This window comes from Cnephaeus nilssonii, assembly GCF_951640355.1.
Source record: "Cnephaeus nilssonii genome assembly, chromosome: 9".
Lineage (NCBI taxonomy): Eukaryota > Metazoa > Chordata > Mammalia > Chiroptera > Vespertilionidae > Cnephaeus > Cnephaeus nilssonii.
Genome location: NC_137080.1, coordinates 16,131,090 through 16,151,911, shown reverse-complemented (window position 1 = coordinate 16,151,911; position 20,822 = coordinate 16,131,090). Strand labels below are relative to the sequence as shown.

At 40.1% G+C, this 20,822-nt stretch overlaps 1 protein-coding gene across 2 annotated transcripts in view; it reads right to left on the bottom strand.

Annotated features, from left to right (window-relative positions):
- Positions 1-1,444: 1,444 nt before the first annotated feature.
- NKAIN2 (sodium/potassium transporting ATPase interacting 2) overlaps positions 1,445-20,822 on the bottom strand; it is a gene marked incomplete at its 3' end in the record, with an annotated part of 783,638 nt that continues 764,260 nt past the window's right edge. Inside the window, exons 6-7 of one of the 2 annotated variants that reach the window (XM_079781273.1) lie at positions 6,718-6,799; positions 1,445-2,265 (exon numbers count right to left, since the gene is read on the bottom strand). In XM_079781273.1, the coding sequence (XP_079637399.1) occupies positions 2,256-2,265; positions 6,718-6,799 (92 nt within the window). Of the gene's footprint in view, positions 2,266-6,713; positions 6,800-20,822 lie in introns of those variants that run through there. The other variant, XM_079781274.1, reaches the window with a different exon arrangement.

Below are 20,822 nucleotides of genomic sequence, written 5' to 3'. Positions count from 1 at the left end.
TGAGGAGGATACAGCTGTACAACTTGGATGTTTTTCCAGATGTAATCACACTACTGTGCTCACTGCTCCCAGCAACGGCCTGTCCACTGATTACGTTTAGTAGTCAACAACTGGTTTTGGAAAGTTTTGGTGGTGATGATAGTAGTGGTTAGGTGGTGAGTTGGCTGCAACTTAAAGCAGGAAGATGAGGGCTTCTCTGTGCATTTCAATTCTTATCCACATACATGTCCTGGAAGGTGGAATTTGATCACAGCATGAATGTACAGTGAAACCTCATTTTAATTGTCATATTAATAGTTACATTAGAGTAGTTTCTGGCATGTAGAGTATTTATATTTTAAGACTCAAAGGACAGTACATTGGTAAATATTTTTCTCATATATTAAACATGCATGTCACTATAAAATGATTAGGTGAGGTTTCACTGACATGTTTGTAATCATATATTTTATTACATGTATATATGGACAAACATATACAAGCCACTGAGAAAATTCAAGCACAAGTGCTGGAACCCTTTTTTGTAGTTTATGTTTCAATAGCAACCTTTGTTCCTTTATCGTTCTCAAGCGTATATGTGTGTGTATCATTGATATCCATGCAACACAGTAATGGGAATGGTTTATGTAGTTCCGGATGGGATAAGGTCCAAAGTAGGTTGACCCAGTAACTGAAACTTCATAAAAACCAAGAGAAAAAGTTGCTTCATGCCAATGTATAATGTTTCAAGTTTGAATTTTGCTGCACTTAAGGATGGTATACTTGTTTAAAAAATTTGTTTTTAATGTCTCAGGTGGATCCAAGAAAAAAAACGTGACTCATCTGAGTTCCTGACAAGCCTGAGCTAATTATGTTTTCCACTAATGAAAACCAAATAATGCTTGAATATATAGAACAAAATTTCCTAGAAATTCAGAATATTTCATAAACACAGTGACCTACTATTAAGTTTCCAAAGGCATCTTGTTGCCAACTACGTTAACAGCACAGTTTTTCTGCCACAATAATACAGGAGGATTCAAATACACTCTACCACACAACGGATCCCCCAATCACCACAAGAAGATCTCAAATATGTCACCAAGATAACTATTGCTCCCCCCCACCCACCCCAAAAATAATCTCATACGCTGGAAGTTAGGAAAAAAAGTTCACCTACGTAGGGTCTTCAATTTGAATTAGATATAAAAGAGTAAACATAGCTAATACATATTCAGTTGGCCTCTGTTGATAGAAATCCACAGCTGTTTCTGTGTTAGTAAAAGACATTTGTAGATACTTATAAAAGCACCTAGAGTGCGATAAATAAAGTCAGTGAGTTATGCCATTTCTGCTTCCAGTAGATTAATGATGTTAGTAGATTATTAAGTCTTACTTTGCCCCCGCCCAACCCCATCAGAAGCCCCTATTTAAGAATTATAAAGATGATGATTATTGTTGTTGTTGTTATTGGTACTTGTCTCTTTTTGGCCACTGTGGAGGCTCAATGGTAAAGCACTTTGCTGACAGCTGGCAGTTTTCGTACACAGACACACTGGAGCTGCTGGGCTAGTCAGTCTTGTTTCTTGACATAAAACATACAGACTCGAACTCATTCGGAATTAATAGCAGTGTGTTAGCCTAAAGGAAGTGACTTGGGGACGTCTGCACTGAGATTCTCGGGCGCACAACTTAGGTGGGTTAAGGCAAGTATGTACGGGACAGCCTTTAGGGCAAACAACCTGCCATTTCAGACTTTGGTTACCAGGTCATCATGGCATGTTTTGTTTGTTGGTGTTTGCAGTTTTGTTGCCTACGGAGCCTTGGTGCTATCAAGATGTCTGGAGTGCAGAAGACAGGACTCTCGAGCTACTGTGCCCAGGATGACTTGACAGCTCCCAGAGGCCCACGGGCTGAGCAGCAGAGGAGTTAGTGACGGCCAGCAGAGGACACCAACACGTCTCCTTTTGAACTTTCCAAAGGCCTGGGAGAAAGAAGCCTGCTTTCAGGAAATCCAAGCTGGGCTTGTCCTGCATGTTCGCCTGTTTCAGTTAGGAAGAGGAGGCCAAGTGGAACTGGTGTGTGTCTCAGTGTGTGTGTGTGTGTGTGTGTGTGTGTGTGTGTGTCCCGGTGTATGTGAGGCTTGGTGTTTGTTTTGTCAAAATGTATGTATATTTAAACTCAGTTGCTTCTTGCTCTTCATAAAATGCAGGAGGCCACTGCGAAACAAGTGTTTTTTGTAAGGTCCAGGAGCTGACATTATGAAGCCATATGTATTATTTCGACCTAAGAGAGAGAGAGAGAAGATGTTTTTTAATCAAGGGGGAAAGCTCAGCACCTTTTCTTGACTTTCTAAGCACAAGAGCAAGGAAAAAAAAAAAAAGAAAAAAAAAGAACCCAAGCCCAATTGTGCCTTAAATTGACACTTTTCCTCTCTTTTCCTTTTTTCTCAGTGCAATCTCCTGGATGGAGAGGCTGCTTATGGTAATTTAAAATCCATTTCTGGGGACAAATACAATGACTATGTATTGCTGTACAATTAGGCTGCCAGAAAGAATGCGATGTTTTCAAATGTGTCTCATAGGCCAGGGGACTTCCTCACAGTTTATACCGCAGGGAGCCCACACCCATCTCTGCTTGTTATGGCACTTAGGTCAGTGGTGGCCAGGCAGCCACCTGCTAGAAAATTAACTTGTGGCCACGGGAATGTTTCGGTGAAGAAACTTCATAGCTATTGTTGGTTTCAAAAAGGTTTACCCAAACTACAAAAAACAAATTAATGATAACCTTTCCCTTTTAGATGGATTATAGATATGTAATCTGAAGAATTACAGGCCAAGAACATTTACTACAGATACCAAATAAAATAAAAAGAAGACTGCCTATCCATGGGCTACAGGAAGGGGTACACAGCTGTGATGGAAGGCTGTTAGGCAGTGTTTTCAAAGCTCTGCCTCTGAAACTGAAGATCTGCCGGGGACCATGGGAGCCCCACAGCTAAAATGGCACATTGCTTTTAAGCATTTCCTTCCCTAAGGAACACCTCTTACTTCAGTTGCTATATAAGATTGTTAGGGTGCTTGCACTGGCCCATGACGTTAAATCACTCTTCCTTTACGAGACGTATTTATGGCCCGTTGACAGGAGAAGGTACCCCTGGAGGATAAAGGTATAGGAGATGCTCAGGTCTGTGCTGCTCAGAAGGGGGTGAGGTTTATGTGTGAATTGGTTTTGCTTTGTCAGAGGATTTGAGTAGACAGTGGCTCTCTGGGGATTGATTTTTGAGGTCCACAAAGTTGAAAAAGCCCTTCTTCATTCAACACCACCTAATGTGAAATCAAAAGGGGATCAAAGATACACAGAAAGTGGGGAGGGGTGCAGGCATGAATGCACGAATGGAAGCATGGCAGCTAAGTTAGTGTGAAGCAGGAGAAATACGTAAATTAAGAATCAGGGAATGTATTGCCAGAGCAGACTCATGGTCTGTCTACGAGTTTGGAAAGAACACCGAACTAAGAGGCCGGAAAGCTGGTTGCTAATTGGAGCTGCACACCTGACAAGTTGTGTGACCTTGTTTTCCTTCCACTTGACTCAGTTTCCTCATCTGTAAAATAAAATCTTAGTATTTGAGGCCACTCAAATATTAAGTGGTGAGGGGATAGTAGTCATTTTTGTTGTTATAGATTTTAAATATTTCTAACTTCCTAAATTTGAATGCCATTAAACATTTACCATATTTTCCAGTGTATAAGACGACTTTTTAACCCAGGAAAATCTTCTATTCGCCCAGTCGTCTTATACGCCAGAAAATACGGTAACTTATTTCATGAGCAGTGAGACTTGGAAGCTCTTATATAATTTTTACTATTCCCTGGAAGTAAAGAAGAATAATCATTATTTTTGGTTTAGTATTTAAAGTATTCTACTTAATAAAATCACAGGAATTTTTGTCTTCAAGGAATTTAATGCTGGATAAAAAAATTTGCAGAGTCCCCTCATTAAAGACATTAGAATTATAAATGCTTGATTTGAAATAATATACTTGATTATGTATAATTAGCATTCTTATGTTATTATTATAGCTGATCCTTACATAAGTGGTTATATCTAATTTATTGTAGCTTAATCACATTTATTGATCATTCCTATTGACCAACACAATGAAATGCTGTGTACTAAAAATGTTATGTGCTATTGTCAGAGCAAGCAATTGCAAGCCTTGTAGATGCCCTGGTTTACTCTTAAGCACAAACATATTGTTACGTGTTACACATATTGTTACATGTTACTTGGCCTGGTGTTGTATGAGATACAGTGTTTACAGAGGAAATCCTTTGGGAATGAAATACAGTGTACATTGATTTGTGACTTGATAAAGTCTTTCCATGAGTAATACTGGGTTAGCATAAGCATTATTCCTACTAATAATAAATTATGTTTATTTAGTACTTATTATGTGACATGTCCTATGCTTTATATGAGTTATTTCATATAAATTTAGAACAATTATATGTCATATTTATGCTATCGTCTCTATTTTTCTGGTGAGAAAACGTAGGTTTGGTGAGAATAAATAAAGTTATATGTCCAAGGTCATAAGGAATTCTATTTCAGGCCACCTGACTTTAATAGGTCATCTTTATCACTATTCCTTACTACTTTGCCTTTATTTTTAAATAGAATCTTTATATAAGGCTATGATACAATATTGAGAAGAATGGTAAAATATTTAGAGGATTTATCATTTTATTTTTTAGTTAAGCTATCAAGCATTTTTGGAAGAATAGAAAGGGTATGCTATAAGTAGAAAATAACCGTAGTTGGCAAAAAAAAAAAAATTAACAGAGAAAAAGGAAGTATATATTAAGATATAATTTAATAGTGAAATTTCAAACAGTGGAATTTGGAAAAAAAGATGTTTGTGTCAAGAGAACAGCATGGCTGCCAAAGCCGGTTTGGCTCAGTGGATAGAGCGTCGGCCTGCGGACTCAAGGGTCCCGGGTTCGATTCCGGTCAAGGGCATGTGCCTTGGTTGCGGGCGCATCCCCAGTGGGGGGTGTGCAGGAGGCAGCTGATCGATGTTTCTCTCTCATCGATGTTTCTAACTCTCTATCCCTCTCTCTTCCTCTCTGTGAAAAATCAATAAAATATATTTAAAAAAAAAAAAAAGAGAACAGCATGGGCAACTGGAAAAATACATATTATATTTGCAAAAGGCAAAAGTTCTGGTTTGGCTGGGGAAAAAAAAAAGTGGTTAAGGCTAGATATCAGACTATCTACATCCTCAACAGATTATAAGCTTCGGGAGAATAGGGGTCAATTCTTATTCATCATTACATTTTCCTAGCATTTTCCAGCATCATCTGCATATAATTGGGACTTAAAAGTTATTAAGGGTTGAGGAGAAGAGATACAAAACCTTTCGGCCAGATTGGAGTAGATTTCCAGGTTTTGATAAGGAGCTTGGACTTTGCTGGTAGGTAGCAGGAAGTCATTGATAGTATTTGGACTGGGGAGTGAAGTGATCAGAGTGGTACTTTAGGAAGGTCAATTTAGAGGCCACAAGAATGATGGGGCAGGGGTTCTAAAATAAGAAAGAGAATGGAAAACTTAAGGCCATGAATGCTAGAAGTAGGACAGTGTTGTGGGGATATAAACGTGGGAACATGTGAAGTACTGTTTACAGAAGGAATGCTTTGAATGACACATAGTATTGCCTGATATTTGAATTGGTAGAGGCTTTTCTATGAGTGGTGTTACCAGGTGCTTCCAGGGAACTACAAGGGACACAAAGAGAAATGGAGGCATGCTGCATAGATCATTCCCCTTTTAAAAAGAAGCCGAAAAGGTATGCATACAGATTAATTTCTCTGGAGAAATACCCCCAAAACCCATTTGGTATCCTACACACTAACGATATTAAAAGGTAAAATGATTCAATGGTGGAGGACAACGACAACAAACACATATCTTCAAAGAGAGAAGCTCACATTTCAAAATGAATTGGAATCTTACTTTCTATTTTGATCTTCGCTTGCAATTCAGCATATCACTTGATGCTGATATATAGAATTTGTTATCAGTTGTTATCCAAGGGAATTTGCCTAAACACAGATATAAAAATCAGGCTCTAATCGTATATCTGCTCTCTGGAGTGCTAGAGTTAAGGGTCTGATAAGTTTCAGTGTTAATAGTCTGGCTTCATTTTCACTTTTCAAATCACAAAAAATGATAAAGTATTGCTCAGCTTTTGATTTTTTTTACACTATATCTAACTGGAGTGATAATTTAACACTTATTATCTAAATGGGGGTGCTGGTAATAATTATACCAGCACAACCAGGACAACCTGTATAAATCTAGACTATCCTGGGTAAACCAAAACATATGGTTTATATATAGTCACATATAACTACCTACAATGCTACATGATTTTAAATATATACAACTTTTGGGTAATTCAAAAATTAGTATATGATTAGAGGTTTTTTATAGCCATGTAGTTGATACTTATATAAGACTTAAGATAACTTTAGATGTGACATTTCTAAGTTAAATTTTAAAATAATTATGAAGAAAATGGTATCAGAAATATCCCAGTCAAAATGAGATGAATAGGAGAGAAATACTAAAGTAAATAACTGAAGGAAAGTTGCATGCCATCTATTTTGTGCCACAGAATTTCACTTCACCATCTTTTGGTACCCCAGATGAAAACCTCCCAAGTAAAGTACTTACATGTACATAGGCTGTAGTTGTAAATGAGACGTCTTCTGAGGCCCTTGATAGCCATAAGAATCAAAGCCACCTATGAAATCAACTGAAAAGGGACAATTGCCTTCATTAATTAACTTTTCAGAAGACATCAACATTCATGACCAAGGTCACACACAGATTCCTGAAATAAACCTTTTAATAATCTAGTAAATCGCAAGTGACTAATTGCGGAGGGAAAAAAAAAAAGATAGTTCCCTCAAGGAAGTGATCCCCCCCTCACCTGTGAGATTCTATTATTGCTTTACAAGAATCTTATTCACTTGGAAGAACTTATGTACTCCTCTCAAGCTACCAAGATCTAATTGTTGTAACAAAACCCACTTGCATATTAGACATGCTATATGAGCCATGGCTGTGCAGCCCATTGGTTAGAGCATTGTCCTGATACACCAAGGTTGTGGGTTTGATCTCTAGTCAGGGCAAAAACAAGAAGCAACCAGTGAATGCATAAATAAGTGGAACAACAAATCTCTCTCCTCCTTCCTCTCTCTCTCTCTCTCTCTCTCTCTCTCAAGTCAATACAAAATTTTAAAGATGCTATATGCCTTTTTGTAGAGATTATCTGCAACACATTACACATGTAAAAAATAATGATGGCTCAAGTGCATGTACCTATCAGCAATTGTATCATAGTAATAATGCTGTATACTGTGGTTGTCAAGTATAAGGCTCTATGTTGGAGCTCATGAAAATGAACTTAACATGGCTGTCCCTACCATCATGTGCTTTATAATCTGAAACAGAAAATCACAAATAAAGATGAGGAGCAATGTCTAACCAAACATTTAAATACAACACACGCCTAGGTATTTACGGTAAGGTATAATAAAATATAACAAGAGTTATTGCAGTAGATTATATTTTCCAAAATGCCAAAAGCAATACCTCCTATTCCATATGTGCTTACAATGTGATCTTGACACACCTCCCATCCAGTGGTTTGGGGCTACGTCCCTCCCTCTGGAAGCTGGGTAGACCTTTGTGGCTGCTTTGCCCAATAGAGCATGCTACGAGTGACACTATGTGACGCCCAAGGCTAGATCATAAAAATGTCGTACACTTCCCTCTTGCTCTTTTGGGATGCTCTCTCTTAGAACATGGTCACCATGTCCAAACTAGGAAATCCAAACTAGCCCACACAGAGAGACCCATTCAGAAGAATCCAGGGATATGTATTTTGGCTGCATAGCTAACTGAAGTCCCAGCCAGTATCAACACCCAGATGTGAGGAAAAAATGCCTCCCAATGATTCCAGTCCCCAGCTGTTGAGTCAGCCCAGTCTTGGAGTCTTCCCAGCTAAGATGCCTCACATTACAAACCTGAGACAAGCCATCCTCAGCGTGCTCTGTCTGAATTCTTAACCCATGGAATCCGTGAGCATAATAAATGATTGTTTTACACACTATGTTTTGGCAGCGATGGTAACTGGAACCATAAATACTAAGAGTATCGTGAAAAAGATTTTGTTTTCTCTTTTCCATTCCTGGCTGTAGAAGTTGTGTGGTGGGAATAAAAGATGAAAACAACCAAAAGGATGATAAGATAGATGATAGGAAGGAGAAAGAAAGGGAAATACAGGCTGAATTAGGATGCCCTAGGATATTCATACTTCTTCTAGTGTCTTATTCTATTGGCTTAGTTTTAACTAATTTTGGTTCTCTTTATAATGTCTTGAGTGTTACGGGTAGAAAGTGGAGCAAGGTGTGAAGTAATATAAATTTTATGATGTCTATTTGTCTGTTTAGTGGGGAAATCTTTTTTAAATTGGATTTTATTTTTTAGAGCAGTTTTAGGTTTACAGCAAAATTGAGCAGAAAGTACAGAATTCATATATACCTCCTGTCCCCACAGACGTACAACCTCCCTATCAACCTCCCCCAGAGTGGTACGTTTGTTAGAATTGATGAAGCTACATTGACCCATCATTGCCACGCAGAGTCCAGAGTTTACATTGGGGTTCACTCTTGGTGTTTTATAACCTATGGGTTTTGACAAATGTATAATGATACGTATCATACAGAACAGTTTTACTGCCCTAGAGATCCTCTGTGCTCTGCCTTCTTATCTCTGCCTCTCCCCTAGTCTCTAGCAACCGCTGATCTTTTTATTTTTTTAATTTAAATTATTTTTTGTTTAAAGTATTACATGTCTCCTTTTTTCCCCATTGATCTCTCCTTGGCCACTCCCACCTCCCAGCACATGCCCTCACCCCCCTACTGTCTGTGTCCATTGGTTATGAGTATATGCATGTATACAAGTCCTTTGGTTAATCTCTTACCACCCCTGCTCACCCCTACCTCCACCTTCCATCTGAGGTTTGACAGTCTGTTGGATGCTTTTGTGTCTCTGGATCTATTTTTGTTCATCAGTTTATGTTGGTTATTATATTCCACAAATGGGTGAGATCATGTGCAACCACTGATCTTTTAACTGTCTATTATCTTATAGAATGCCATGTAATTGGACTTATACAGTGTGTATCCATTTCTGACTGGCTTCTTTCACTTAGGAATATGCATTTAAAGTGCCTCCATGTCTTTTTATGGTTTATATATAATTTCTTATTGTGACTTTTTTTTTAAGGCAGAATTTCCCTTCTCATCAAAATTAAAATAGTATAATGAAAAAAACAGAGACCCTGATGTTGGAAGGATCACGGTTCAAATACTGCTTTGACCATTTGCCAGCTGTGTGACCTTAGACAAATCACTTAACAGCTTTTAAAAGTAGGAATTATAATAATTACTTCATATAATTAGCTTGAGGATACAATAAGATAAGGAATATACAGTGCTGGGTGAGACATATGGTTTGGAAAAAGAAAATTAAAAGCCCCTGAAAAAAATCAGGACTCATTCTAAGCCTATGCAGTGTAGGAGAAAGAAAGACAGAAATTATTTAATTTGTGACAACTATGGAGCTATACCAAGTATTTTATAGAAGATGAGAGAAAAGAGAATGAACAGCTTTTGTTTTCTGAATTGCCCACATTTGTACATTAGCTAATATAAGCAGAACCAGAAGAGCTAAATAACAATTTAATGGCAACTATATTTAAAGTTTGTATTTTGAGAAATGATTGTCCATGCCTGGGGATTTGCTGCAGATGGAGCACAAATTCTCTTTCATTTGGGTTCACTGTTGTGAACACTAAGACTTTACTTGAGCAACAGTTCGCTGAGAGATTTTCACAGCATTAAAGTTTCCCTTTTCTGAGGTTCCCTTTCAGTAGGATGGTCCTCACCCGGGAGAATAGAGTGGATTAGAGTAGCTCAAGATCAGGGTAGATGTAAACAGTAGCATCTCCTCCACTGGTATTGAGATCCAAGTCAAGCTCAGGTTAATGTGTTATTATTTTTTAATATTTCCTTAGGCCCCCTTTCCTCCTCTCAGGATTTCAGATGAATGGCAGAAAAAGGCAGATGGTAATTATCAGCCAAAGATCATGGCGTAAACCAAGGGATAACCTGAAGAAACCAAGATAAATTTTCCAAGTCCAATAGATAGAATCTTGACCCAAAATGGAAGACAAAGATTGAGTCCAGAGTGATGTACCTTCCTAAGACATGAGAAAAGGCCACAGGGAAAATGAGGTATATCTAGCATGCTTTGCAAATGGAGCTTGAGTTGTTCGAGGCTTACTCTTATTGGCCATGAAGAGAAAAGGTGATTTGAATGTAACCAGGATGGGTTTTTACCATTTCATTCATTGGGTAGGTGGGTGGGGGTATCAAGTTTAAACCAGAATTAAAGGGCATATTTTCTGTACTTTATTTTATATACATGCCTGTGTTCACAGACAATGGAATGAGGTAAGGTCATTTTCCACATGCATTCATTCTGAGTAATTGTATGGATGTCTTCCTAAATACCTGAGGGAGACGAACAGGAATAAATGGGATCTAAGTGACCCACTGCCATTAATATTTAAATGGCCAGACTCCTCTATTGGTTGTAGATGTCTACCTTTGTTATTTATTCTCCAGTATCTTTTATCTGTTCTTTATAGAAAATTTACTCCTTCATCTTCTTCCAAACTCCAATCTAATATTCTCAGAATATTCTGATGTGAACCATGATCAAAACAAAAACCCACCTGTGCTGGATTTGCCAGTGATAGTTACAAATAAGTTTTGATTTTCTGTGATGTGCCTTTACGAGGTGATACAGCAAGCATTTTTCAAGGTTTATTCATTTCCTTTGTGTCTGATAACTCGTGCAGACATCATATAAACATTTAAGCAGTCCTTCCACCCAGAAATTATTTATATTCTCAGCCCCATCTTGTGTACCTCTGACTACAGCAATGCTTTTCATAGTAAGGAGAGATGTTTTTCTTATAGCCACTTGGTGTATTGTCTCTGCTATTTCAATGCTTATTATAAAATGTGAAAGACAGAGGAATTATGGGAGGCCTGAATTAGAATTAGGAGGACCAGAAAATAATATGACAATGAGTGCAAGATAAATAGAGAGAGGGGTAGAAAAACCTGGGACATGCCAAGGTTTTGAATATGAGGGAAGGGAAGCAAAAGGCAAGATTCAAAGTTGATTCTTAGAAATTAGTTGGCTAGAAGAATGTTGCTGCCTTTACCAGAACAAAAAAAGAATGTCAGGAATAAGTTGGTGTTTGGCTTCATTGGGAAATGTATTTAATTTACAAGGGGCACATATAAATGGCAAGGACCAGGAAATGCTTGGAAAAAGGGAAATGTAACTGAAATTGGTGCAAAGCAAATTGGAAACTTGCTGTCATTAAAATTTTTTTTCAATTATAGATGACATTCAATATTTTATATTAGTTTCAGGTGATTCCTTGTCTCTCTCCGCGCCCCGCCCCCCAATAAATCATGAATTTATTTCTCCTCACTGGGCTTTATTTTGATTCATCGCAATATATCTTTACCTGACAAGTAGTAAATGTAGTTGTTTATTTGTTGATTCCTCCACTATAATGTAACTGCATAAGATGGACAGTTTACTACTGTTTCCTACAGCCCCAGGCCCCAGAACATAGATTGGCTCATGGAAGACCCTTGTATGCATTTACTGAATGAACTGTCAAAAAAAAAAAAAAAAAGACAATCAATTAGAGTATGGAAGATTAGAGTACGGAAGATGCTGATAAAATTTCTAAGTGGGATTTGACTGAGGGCTTTTACCCTTTCCTTCATAAGGCCTTGAACAATAATAAAGAAACGACCTTTGATGGGAGATCTAGAATGTGAGTTGATGCCTGTGTCCTGTGAGATTAAAGAAACTTTTTGGATACCAACAGGGAGAAGCCACCACTGCAGTCTCTTTGGCCTAGAGGAGCAGAAGGGAAGAGGGGAGGATATCTTTTAGCATCAAAATGACTAGGGTGAGAGAGTCATCCTATATAATAAAAGGCTAATGCGCAAATAGACCAAACGGCAGAATGACCAGTCGCTATGATGCGCACTGACCACCAGGGGGCAGACGCTCAATGCAGGAGCTGCTCCCTGGTGGTCAGTGCGCTCCCACAGGGGGAGTGCTGCTCAGCCAGAAGCCAAGCTCATGCAGTGGTGGTGGCAGGAGCCTCTCCCACCTCCGAGGCAGTGCTAAGGATGTCTGACGGACGGCTTAGTCCCGCTTCCCACTGAGGGCTCCGGCTGGGCTGAACCCTCCCTCCCCCTCGGAGTGCAAGACTTTTGTGCACCTGGCCTCTAGTTCATTAATAAATGCTATCAAGTATTGCATAGGTTGAGAACTCATAGAAAAAACACAGTTTTCTTTCTGGCCAGTTTATAGCATCCAAAACAGAGGTATACAACTGGGTAGAAGGTGATATAATAAACTTTGAACTTGCTTAATCTTTGTTTCTTTGGAGGAATTTGCCTTGGGTCCAATGAAAACAATTTCAGGATTGTTATCGTTTTCCTTGCAATCACTACAGAGTTTTCTTTTTGCCTTAGCTTTCCTATCTGCAGTATGGGTGTGTTTACGTTTGACCTATGGAGGCATGGGGAGGTCCAATTATTTTGTATTAGTAAAATGCCATATCATTTTAATAAGTATGATTTAATAGCATTAACAATGGCAGACGTTAGCAATTATCCAGTAAAAGAAAAACTGCTTTTTGAATAAATAGTCTTTGCTAAAATATATTCCCTGTTGTGAGTTTCCCTTTTACTGAAACCTTTTAATGATGAACACCGAGATCAGGAAACCTAAAACTGCCTTTTTATTTTTTATTTATTTTTAAAAATGTATTTTATTGATTTTTTACAGAGAGGAAGGGAGAGGGATAGAGAGCTAGAAACATCGATGAGAGAGAAACATCGATGAGCTGCCACCTGCACACCTCCCACTGGGGATGTGCCCTCAACCAAGGTACATGCCCTTGACCAGAATCGAACCTGGGACCCCTCAGTCTGCAGGCCGATGCTCTATCCACTGAGCCAAACCGGTTAGGGCTAAAACTGCCTTTTTAAGATACATGTATACATGTTGGCAGTGCACTATTGTAATATAAAATTGTACCTTGGTTATTAACGACAAAGCCCCTAGTCAACATTGTCCCTGTGGACACAGAGCTGGAAAAGACCATGAAGGGAACATTTGAAAGGCAGTTCACACACAGCTACGCCTAAATATTTACAAGAACCCACGGGAAGACATTAAAGAATTTGCGTGGGCCCATGAAAATAGAGTGCATATCCCTTATCTCTGCAGGTAAGGATTTCAAGGGTACTTCTCCCCAGTGGCACAGAAGGAATTTAAAACACAACCAACCACAGGCCCAAGGGAACCGCCTCTCTCCCACGTAGACTTACTTGGTGGCACCAATTCAGCTCACTGTGTGAGCTTGAGGCGCTCGCTCTGGGCTAACACCCCTGAGTGGGATCTGAGCATTGTTTTTTTTCTGTTTAGGAAAACACAACCCTTTTGGGGGATGGGGTGCGTTATCCAGTGATTGCCGGAAAGTGTGATGCTATGGCGAAGCCGCAGTGAATGAAATGAGACTTCTTCCCTACATCCCTACACATGCTTCACTCCCTGACCCTGTTCCTCGGGGTCTTAGGGTCTTATTTTGCACGTTTCTCTCCTGGTTGTATCCGAATCAGATCTTCAGTATGTTACACTCGGAAGCACATTCACATATGCTAAAAAAGGAAAGCGAAAAGCAATCCCTACAATGGTGTCATAATAAATAAAACATTTCTTTAATGAGAAGTAGTGTGAGTAATCACTTTAAGCTTTAGGTTCTAAAAACTTACAAAAATGAAATACAAGTTCCACCTGATAAACTGTTTTGTGTTTTTGCCCTTGTCTCTTTCTGCCAGTTCCCAGGGAGGGCAACACCGTAGGTGAGACACATGCTGGCTTTCTGCTGAGACCGGGATCTTGTATCGAACAGTCTTCTAATAATAAAAGCCACTGCTTGGACACATCACAGGGGAGCTGTGAAGTAGCGTCAAGATTGAGGGCTTTGGAGTCGAAGACCTGGGCTTAGCTTGTGCCTTGACTTCTTATCAGCATCTTACATGAGAAAACTCCATATATCTGAGTTACCATATTCCAAATATTTTTGGCAATCACTTTGCATATTTTCCTCAGGACACCGAGAGGCTGGGACCAGCCTGGTCTGTGGTCTGTGAGTCTTAGGCACGAATGCAGGGAAAGGAACGATCCAATGGAGTGAGCAAGAATAAAGACACTGAGAGCTCAGCCTCCTGCATGAGGAGGAGGACATGAGGCCAATGCTCCGTGGAAGGATTCTTTAGAGAGGAAAAGCTTAACTACGCCTCTTGGACTTGGGCAGGGCTGCGGGAGACAACAGGATAATTGCTGGTTTGGGGTGTTGTTGAGGTTCTTGGGGAAAGCGAGGAGTTTTTGTTTGATAGCATCGATTTCCTCAGGTTTTGGTCTTCGGCTTCAGGGCTTGGAGAGGTTTGGAATGGGTCCTGCGACGAGTCAATGGAAGGAGCGAAGGCGCTGTCAGCAGCAGGGGAGTGAAAGCAGGGTTGGGCAGGAGAGAGCATCCAGCCGTGTTCGTTGCTTTCTCCAGCAATGTGCAGCCATCAGGACTGGGAGTGGAGAAACTGAGTCTGAGCCTCATCAGGCATGGATGTAGGAAGGAAGGAAGGTTAAGGGTTCCAGTGGAGGGAGGCCCCTAAATAAAGATTTAATACGTTTCTCCAGGAGAGAGGCAAGAGAACAAGGCGGGAGAAAAGATAGGGCTTCACAGGCAGGCAGATAATTTTGATATTGGCCATGTTGAAGAACCCTTCGTTCTCCCTAAGGAAGATGATCCAACTTAGCCTCCCTGAGGAAGGAAGTCAAGGGGGTCGATGAAGTGAGTGGTGATGAGTCAGAAAAGGATGCATCCAGATACCTTCCGTACTTCCGGTAGATGTGGGGAAGCGTGCAGAACATGAAGCAATAACTATACATCTTAAAGGTGCCTGGGCCTGCTTTGTGCCATGTGGTTTGGATAGATTAGGTTCACCAGTGTTTTGTCCTCCCCTGTTAGAATTGCTTTCAATTACACATGACACGCCTTTCAGTTGAAATTGAGAGCAGTTATTACTAGCTATAGGTGAGCTAGTTAGACATGATTGGGTATGTTTCTCAGTTGACCTCCAGAATATATTTAGAATGCACAGCCCATTTAGACGCAGTGGCTTTAATTGGGGGTGGGCACATTAATGCATGCATATTACGGCAGTAAAAAACAAAGCATGCATGCTATAATAACCCAATAGAGACATACTCTTGCCTTGCATTTTTTTGCTAACATAATCTGTGCATCACTTTGCAGCCTCCAGAAAGGAAAGTCACAAAACTCCTGAGCCTCAATGGATCATCTTTTTCTTAGAACAACAGCTGCAGTTTCAGGAAAGAGAATGTCCAGCCGGTGCTCTAACCTTTTTATTGATAGTTGGGAAAGTCGAAACTAGATTTGCTATATTGAGCTCATTAAAAACACGTGAGATTACTCCTGTGTGAATTATGGCGTATATTGGGTCAATATAGATAAAAAATGTAGGCCTCTTTAAAAAAGGCACATCTATTTTTGCTAATTGTACATAGCCCTCTGATTTATCCTTTAGGTTTCAGTTGAAATGTTGCTTCCTCAGGGAACCATTTCTAGTCTTCTTAATTGGGCCAGGTGCCCCTGGGTACATTCCCACTGCACCCCCTACTCTCCTTGTCTGATGGCTCATTACACTTCGGTGTAATATCTCGTGTGAACTGTGTGCTGGACCGTAAGCACCATGAAGGCAAAGACAGTGTCTGTTTTGGTTCCTGCCTCATCCCTAGTAGACTAACCCCAGCCTGCCATGGGGCGGTTCTCGAGAAGTATGTGTTGAAAGAACCTACCTCAGGTATCACAGCAAAGTGATGAGGAAAATATAATAAGAATCAAGAAACTTAACTTCTGCTCCCAGTTCTGCCTCTAAATGACTATTTGACTTGGAGCAAGTGTTTACGCACTCCTTTCCTCTAAAGTTAGAGGATTGAAGTAGGTGATTGCTAATGTTGTTCATAGCTCTGTGGTTCTGCACAATTCCATATTGCTGGGCTTGGTTTACATGCCAGTGATACCAATAAAATATTTACAAAGAGCAAATCTGCCAAGGCATAGTGAGCAGGGAAATTAGTACAGAAGGATTAATTCCCTCTGGCTATTGCTACTATTATGCATTGATTTTTCTAGTCAAGTTCCCAGGGAGATGGGTTGCTGAATAGGGTATATATATATACATATGGCATTTGAAACCTGAGGCATGACAATTCCCAACTGGAAAGCAGAGTGATGGAAAGGTGGGGCCTGGGAGAGGGGAATAAGATTGACAGGTCTGTAGCCAATAGAAATATTATTGCCCCATTCGGTTAATTTCAGCGATGTAGGTGTATGGATGTGTGACGATGGGCTTCCTCTCACCTCTCCGCTCGTGGGAATTCCTTCAACATCAACTTCATTAGTTACAAAAGCAGCAATCCATATCCAATTTTCTTTTTGTGTCAGGACTGTTCAAGTATAAACTAAGCTCCTTTGTTGGAAACACTTGCAATTAATCCCATAAACCAACAAACCCAAAAATGCAAATTTTGCACTGCCCGCCCCAGCCAACCCTGCTGACTCTGAGCCCTGACCACCGTCTATTATTACACGGAAATGAATTGAAATTCCCACTTGGGGCCTAACCTAATTTCAGGTGATAATAGGCCTGGGTTCCCAGAAGCACTCTACGCCTCTTGATAGTAACATCCTAATTTCCTTTTCTGGTAAATGTTTTAAATAAGATTTCAGCACCAAAGGAAATTAACCTTTAAATGAATTGTAATTATAAAATGCCATCGCTGATTTTTGTCTTCAGCCTAATTACTTTCTATTATTTAAACAAACCTCACCTCCTGCGAGCTTCCAGTTTGTTTCTCCTTCACTCCCTGCGACAGAAGGCCACCCAGTCCTGGCCGAGGCCTCCCCAGGCGCCTCTTCGCTGCTGGAACAGCCTGGTTTACATGTCACACAGGATTGAGGGTTTCCCTCACACTCGCCTACCCACGAGGCGCTCTCTCAGTGCTCTGCTCACGTTTCAGTTCTGCATGCCTGGTGGTCTTCCTTCGGGATGCAGGGCTTAGTTCCCCTGCTGTTCAAAAGGAAATAGCTAAGCCCAGCCTCCTGCTTCCATTAGCTGCCTCTTCCAGGAGGAAAGCACAACTGGGCATAATGAAGTGGGCACCCCCCGCCGGCACCATTCATTATCACAAGATGAACTTTTAACGCGCAGCCTCCTTTCTCAGCCCCAGGCCTTGCAGAGTTCCGCTTTCTGTGCCAGCACGCGGTCTGTTCTGGTTCTCACTTGTTCTTTCGAGCGGGGCTGGAGGGACACAGCAACTTTATTTTTCGAGCACGTCGATCTACACCTGGTGCTAAAAGCATCCTATTTTTTCCTGCCACTCGGCTGCTGTCTTTCTCCTGTCGTTATCAATGCGAGCTTCAAGCGATGGTGAGGAAACAGATACAGAACCCCCCGTTACAGGTGGGCTGGGCATTGCAAAATGGGAAGAAGCAGCAGCAGAATGATCAGAACATCAGAACGGAAGATTTTTCATGGGATCATTTCTGTAAATGTCACCACTTCTTCCGTTCACATGCTCTGGCTTTCTTTTCTACCGAGGCTGATTATAACGCTTGGATACGATTCCTCTCCTGGATGACTTGAGTGTTCTAAATGAAATACCTCCTCTATGACACCCCAGTGACAGGCCTTCCTCTGCTGGTCTGACTATTGTCAACATTGGTTCTTTATAAGCAAAGGCCTCGGCATTGATTCTGTAGAAACAAGGCCCTGGAGCTTGCTTCTGTAACACATGAAGTTAGAATCAAGGTCCCCATTGTATTGACTCAACAAAAGATAGAGAATGAATCACTTTCTTTTCCTCCTATTTTTGAATTGGGAACACAAGCCTTATTTAAAGATGATCATGGGGCACCTGTGCATGTGTGAATGTGTGCGTGAGTGTGTATAAAAAGCAATGTAGTATAATGGAGGAGACATTATGAGAAAAGGGGGAGAGTAAGAAGTAACTGTTGAAGAACCAGACTCAACTTTGACCTGAACATCCAAATTGAAAGACAAAAGCTCATTTCTTTTCTCTTCAATGACCACGAGAGGGAGCAATTTAACAGTAAGCTGAAAAAGAGAGCAGTGCTCAATTTTGGGAGAGTTACTGTAAAAATCGCTCTGTCTCACTGTTGGGGAATGCTGTTGTCGCTGACAGGAACTTGCATGTGATTGACAGGAGGCATATGTATACGTGGGCATTTGTTTCAGGGGTTGATCACTTATTTAGTCTTTTACATATGACAGCATGTTTTTGTTTTTCCTTTTATTCCCTTAGAAAATGTCAAAAGGGGCTTTATGCTAATTGGTTATTCATTTAATTGGAATAAACTGGGGTCTAAGGAAATGTCACATTTCCTTGGCAGTTTCCATATACCGGTAGTCCAGGAAATGTTTGTGCAGAGATGAATGATTTATTTATTGATTTCCCAGATACTTACTGAGTCCTGCTCTAGGTAGGGGATATGTTAGATGCTGGGGATATAGCCGTGGTCAACACAGGTGTGGTCCTCAGTGGCATCCCTAACACGCTCTTACTCAGAAGGAGTCAATATGTGCTGTATCGGTGTCAAAAGTTCACAAACAAGCTCGGTGAGCTTGGACACATCAATTAATCCTTATGGATCTATAAAGTTAAGGTGTTGAAATAGAGCCATAAGCCATAGTTTTCCATCATTTAAAGCCCTGCCGTATTCTTAGTCCAAAAGAAATCTTAAGTAGGACAAAAAGTCATAAAATTAAATGAATGCAGAGCTCCTATGCTTTGGGGAGTTGGAGAAGAAGCAAGATGATACCTTCTACCTTGTCCCACTACAGTTCAGAAGAGCGTGGCTAGAGATTAGCAGCATTAAAAGTTGGAGGCTCCAGTCTCGGATAATATGTGATTCTGTTCAGAGATGGGGCAAGTAATTGCAAGTTTTGTTTTGGGAGGGAGGCTGGCAGATATGGGCAATATTATTTCACCAAGTCACTTTCAGAATTCCAAAACAATGTCATAAAGAGATGATGAAACAATAATATATGATGCTTTCATTTGATTGCTTGAGCGTGACACTTGAAAAGTAAAATAGACACATAATTCTCATAACTCTACCTGTCAACCTGACACCCAAGAAGTTGGCACTTGTTTTTTAAACTGCTAATTGCCTGCCCCTTAGGTTATGTATATAGAGTGATTTATAAATAACAAGAAAGAAAGCGCAGGCTACCAAACAGATGTATGATGTGGCCCTAACAACCAGGTAGATAGACAGATGATAGATAGGAAGGAAGGAAGGAAGGAAGAAAGGAAAGAAGAGAGAAAAGAAGGAAGACCAGGAGACATATAATATGCCAAAATGCTGAGAACCAATTTAGAATTGTGGGGTCATTCTATTCTATCTGTGTTTTCTATACATTCTGCAGCCAACATACAATCCTTTATAATCAGGAAGAAACAAATATTTTTAAATGGGGAGTAGCCCCCCCCCCCCCCACAGCCTCCCTCACAGTTGGGAGAGTGTATGATTGTGCTCAAAGAATTGCATCCAAACTCAATGATCTTGACAAACAGGAAAAATGATCAAAACATACAGAATGGAGTTCAATACACAGATGCACAGGCCAGCAGGCTTTAAAAGAAAAAGATCAAACAAAAATAACAGAAAATTATTAGCCTCAGAGAAGTGAATAATTTCCTGTGGTTTGCTTTTCAAATGAAAGATTCTATAAATCGATTGGGACTTTTATCCCAAGGCCAGTGGGTTTAAAGAATTCAGGACAGGTTTTTATGAACTTGTGCTTGGTTGGTTGGTTCCTGCACGTGTGCATCTACATCTAGAATTCTTTTTTCAATACTTTTCAAAAAATAAGTTCCCTAGAATATATTTTTAAAATGACATGCCATAACCTTTTCCAGATTATTTGAATATTTAATAACACTTCGGATCTCTTTTAGAAAAGATAGTGTCTACTTAGAAAAATAGACCTTTTTTAAAAAAAGAGGACTGATGTTTAGTATTAGCTTAATTATGAAGCAAAAGGTATAGGAAAACATAATAAAAATTGATAAATTAAATGACTTTTTTTCTATTATAGATCAGTGATGTTTTTTATCTAATGATGCTAATGAAGCAGAGACATATGTTCTTAGTCCTATCACTGAAGTAGGCATCTAACTGTGGTGTAGAACTGAGGGTTAAATGAGAGAAGAGCTGCATAGTATATAACAAAAGGCACATCAGACCAGGAATCTCAGAACATCTTATTTCTTCCACAGACTACTGTGAAAGAGAACAAGTCGAAAAGACCAGAGGTCATAAGGAAAACTCAGCACGGCTGGCACCAGATCGTGTAGTGCAGAGCCAGCCACAAAGATGGCCCAGCAAGGGGTGTCTGTTTTCCTGGAAAAAACCTTTTCCCCTAAGACACATGGCTGCCTTTTCATGAACAAATATAAAACAACTAGCGGCCTGGTGCACGAATTCG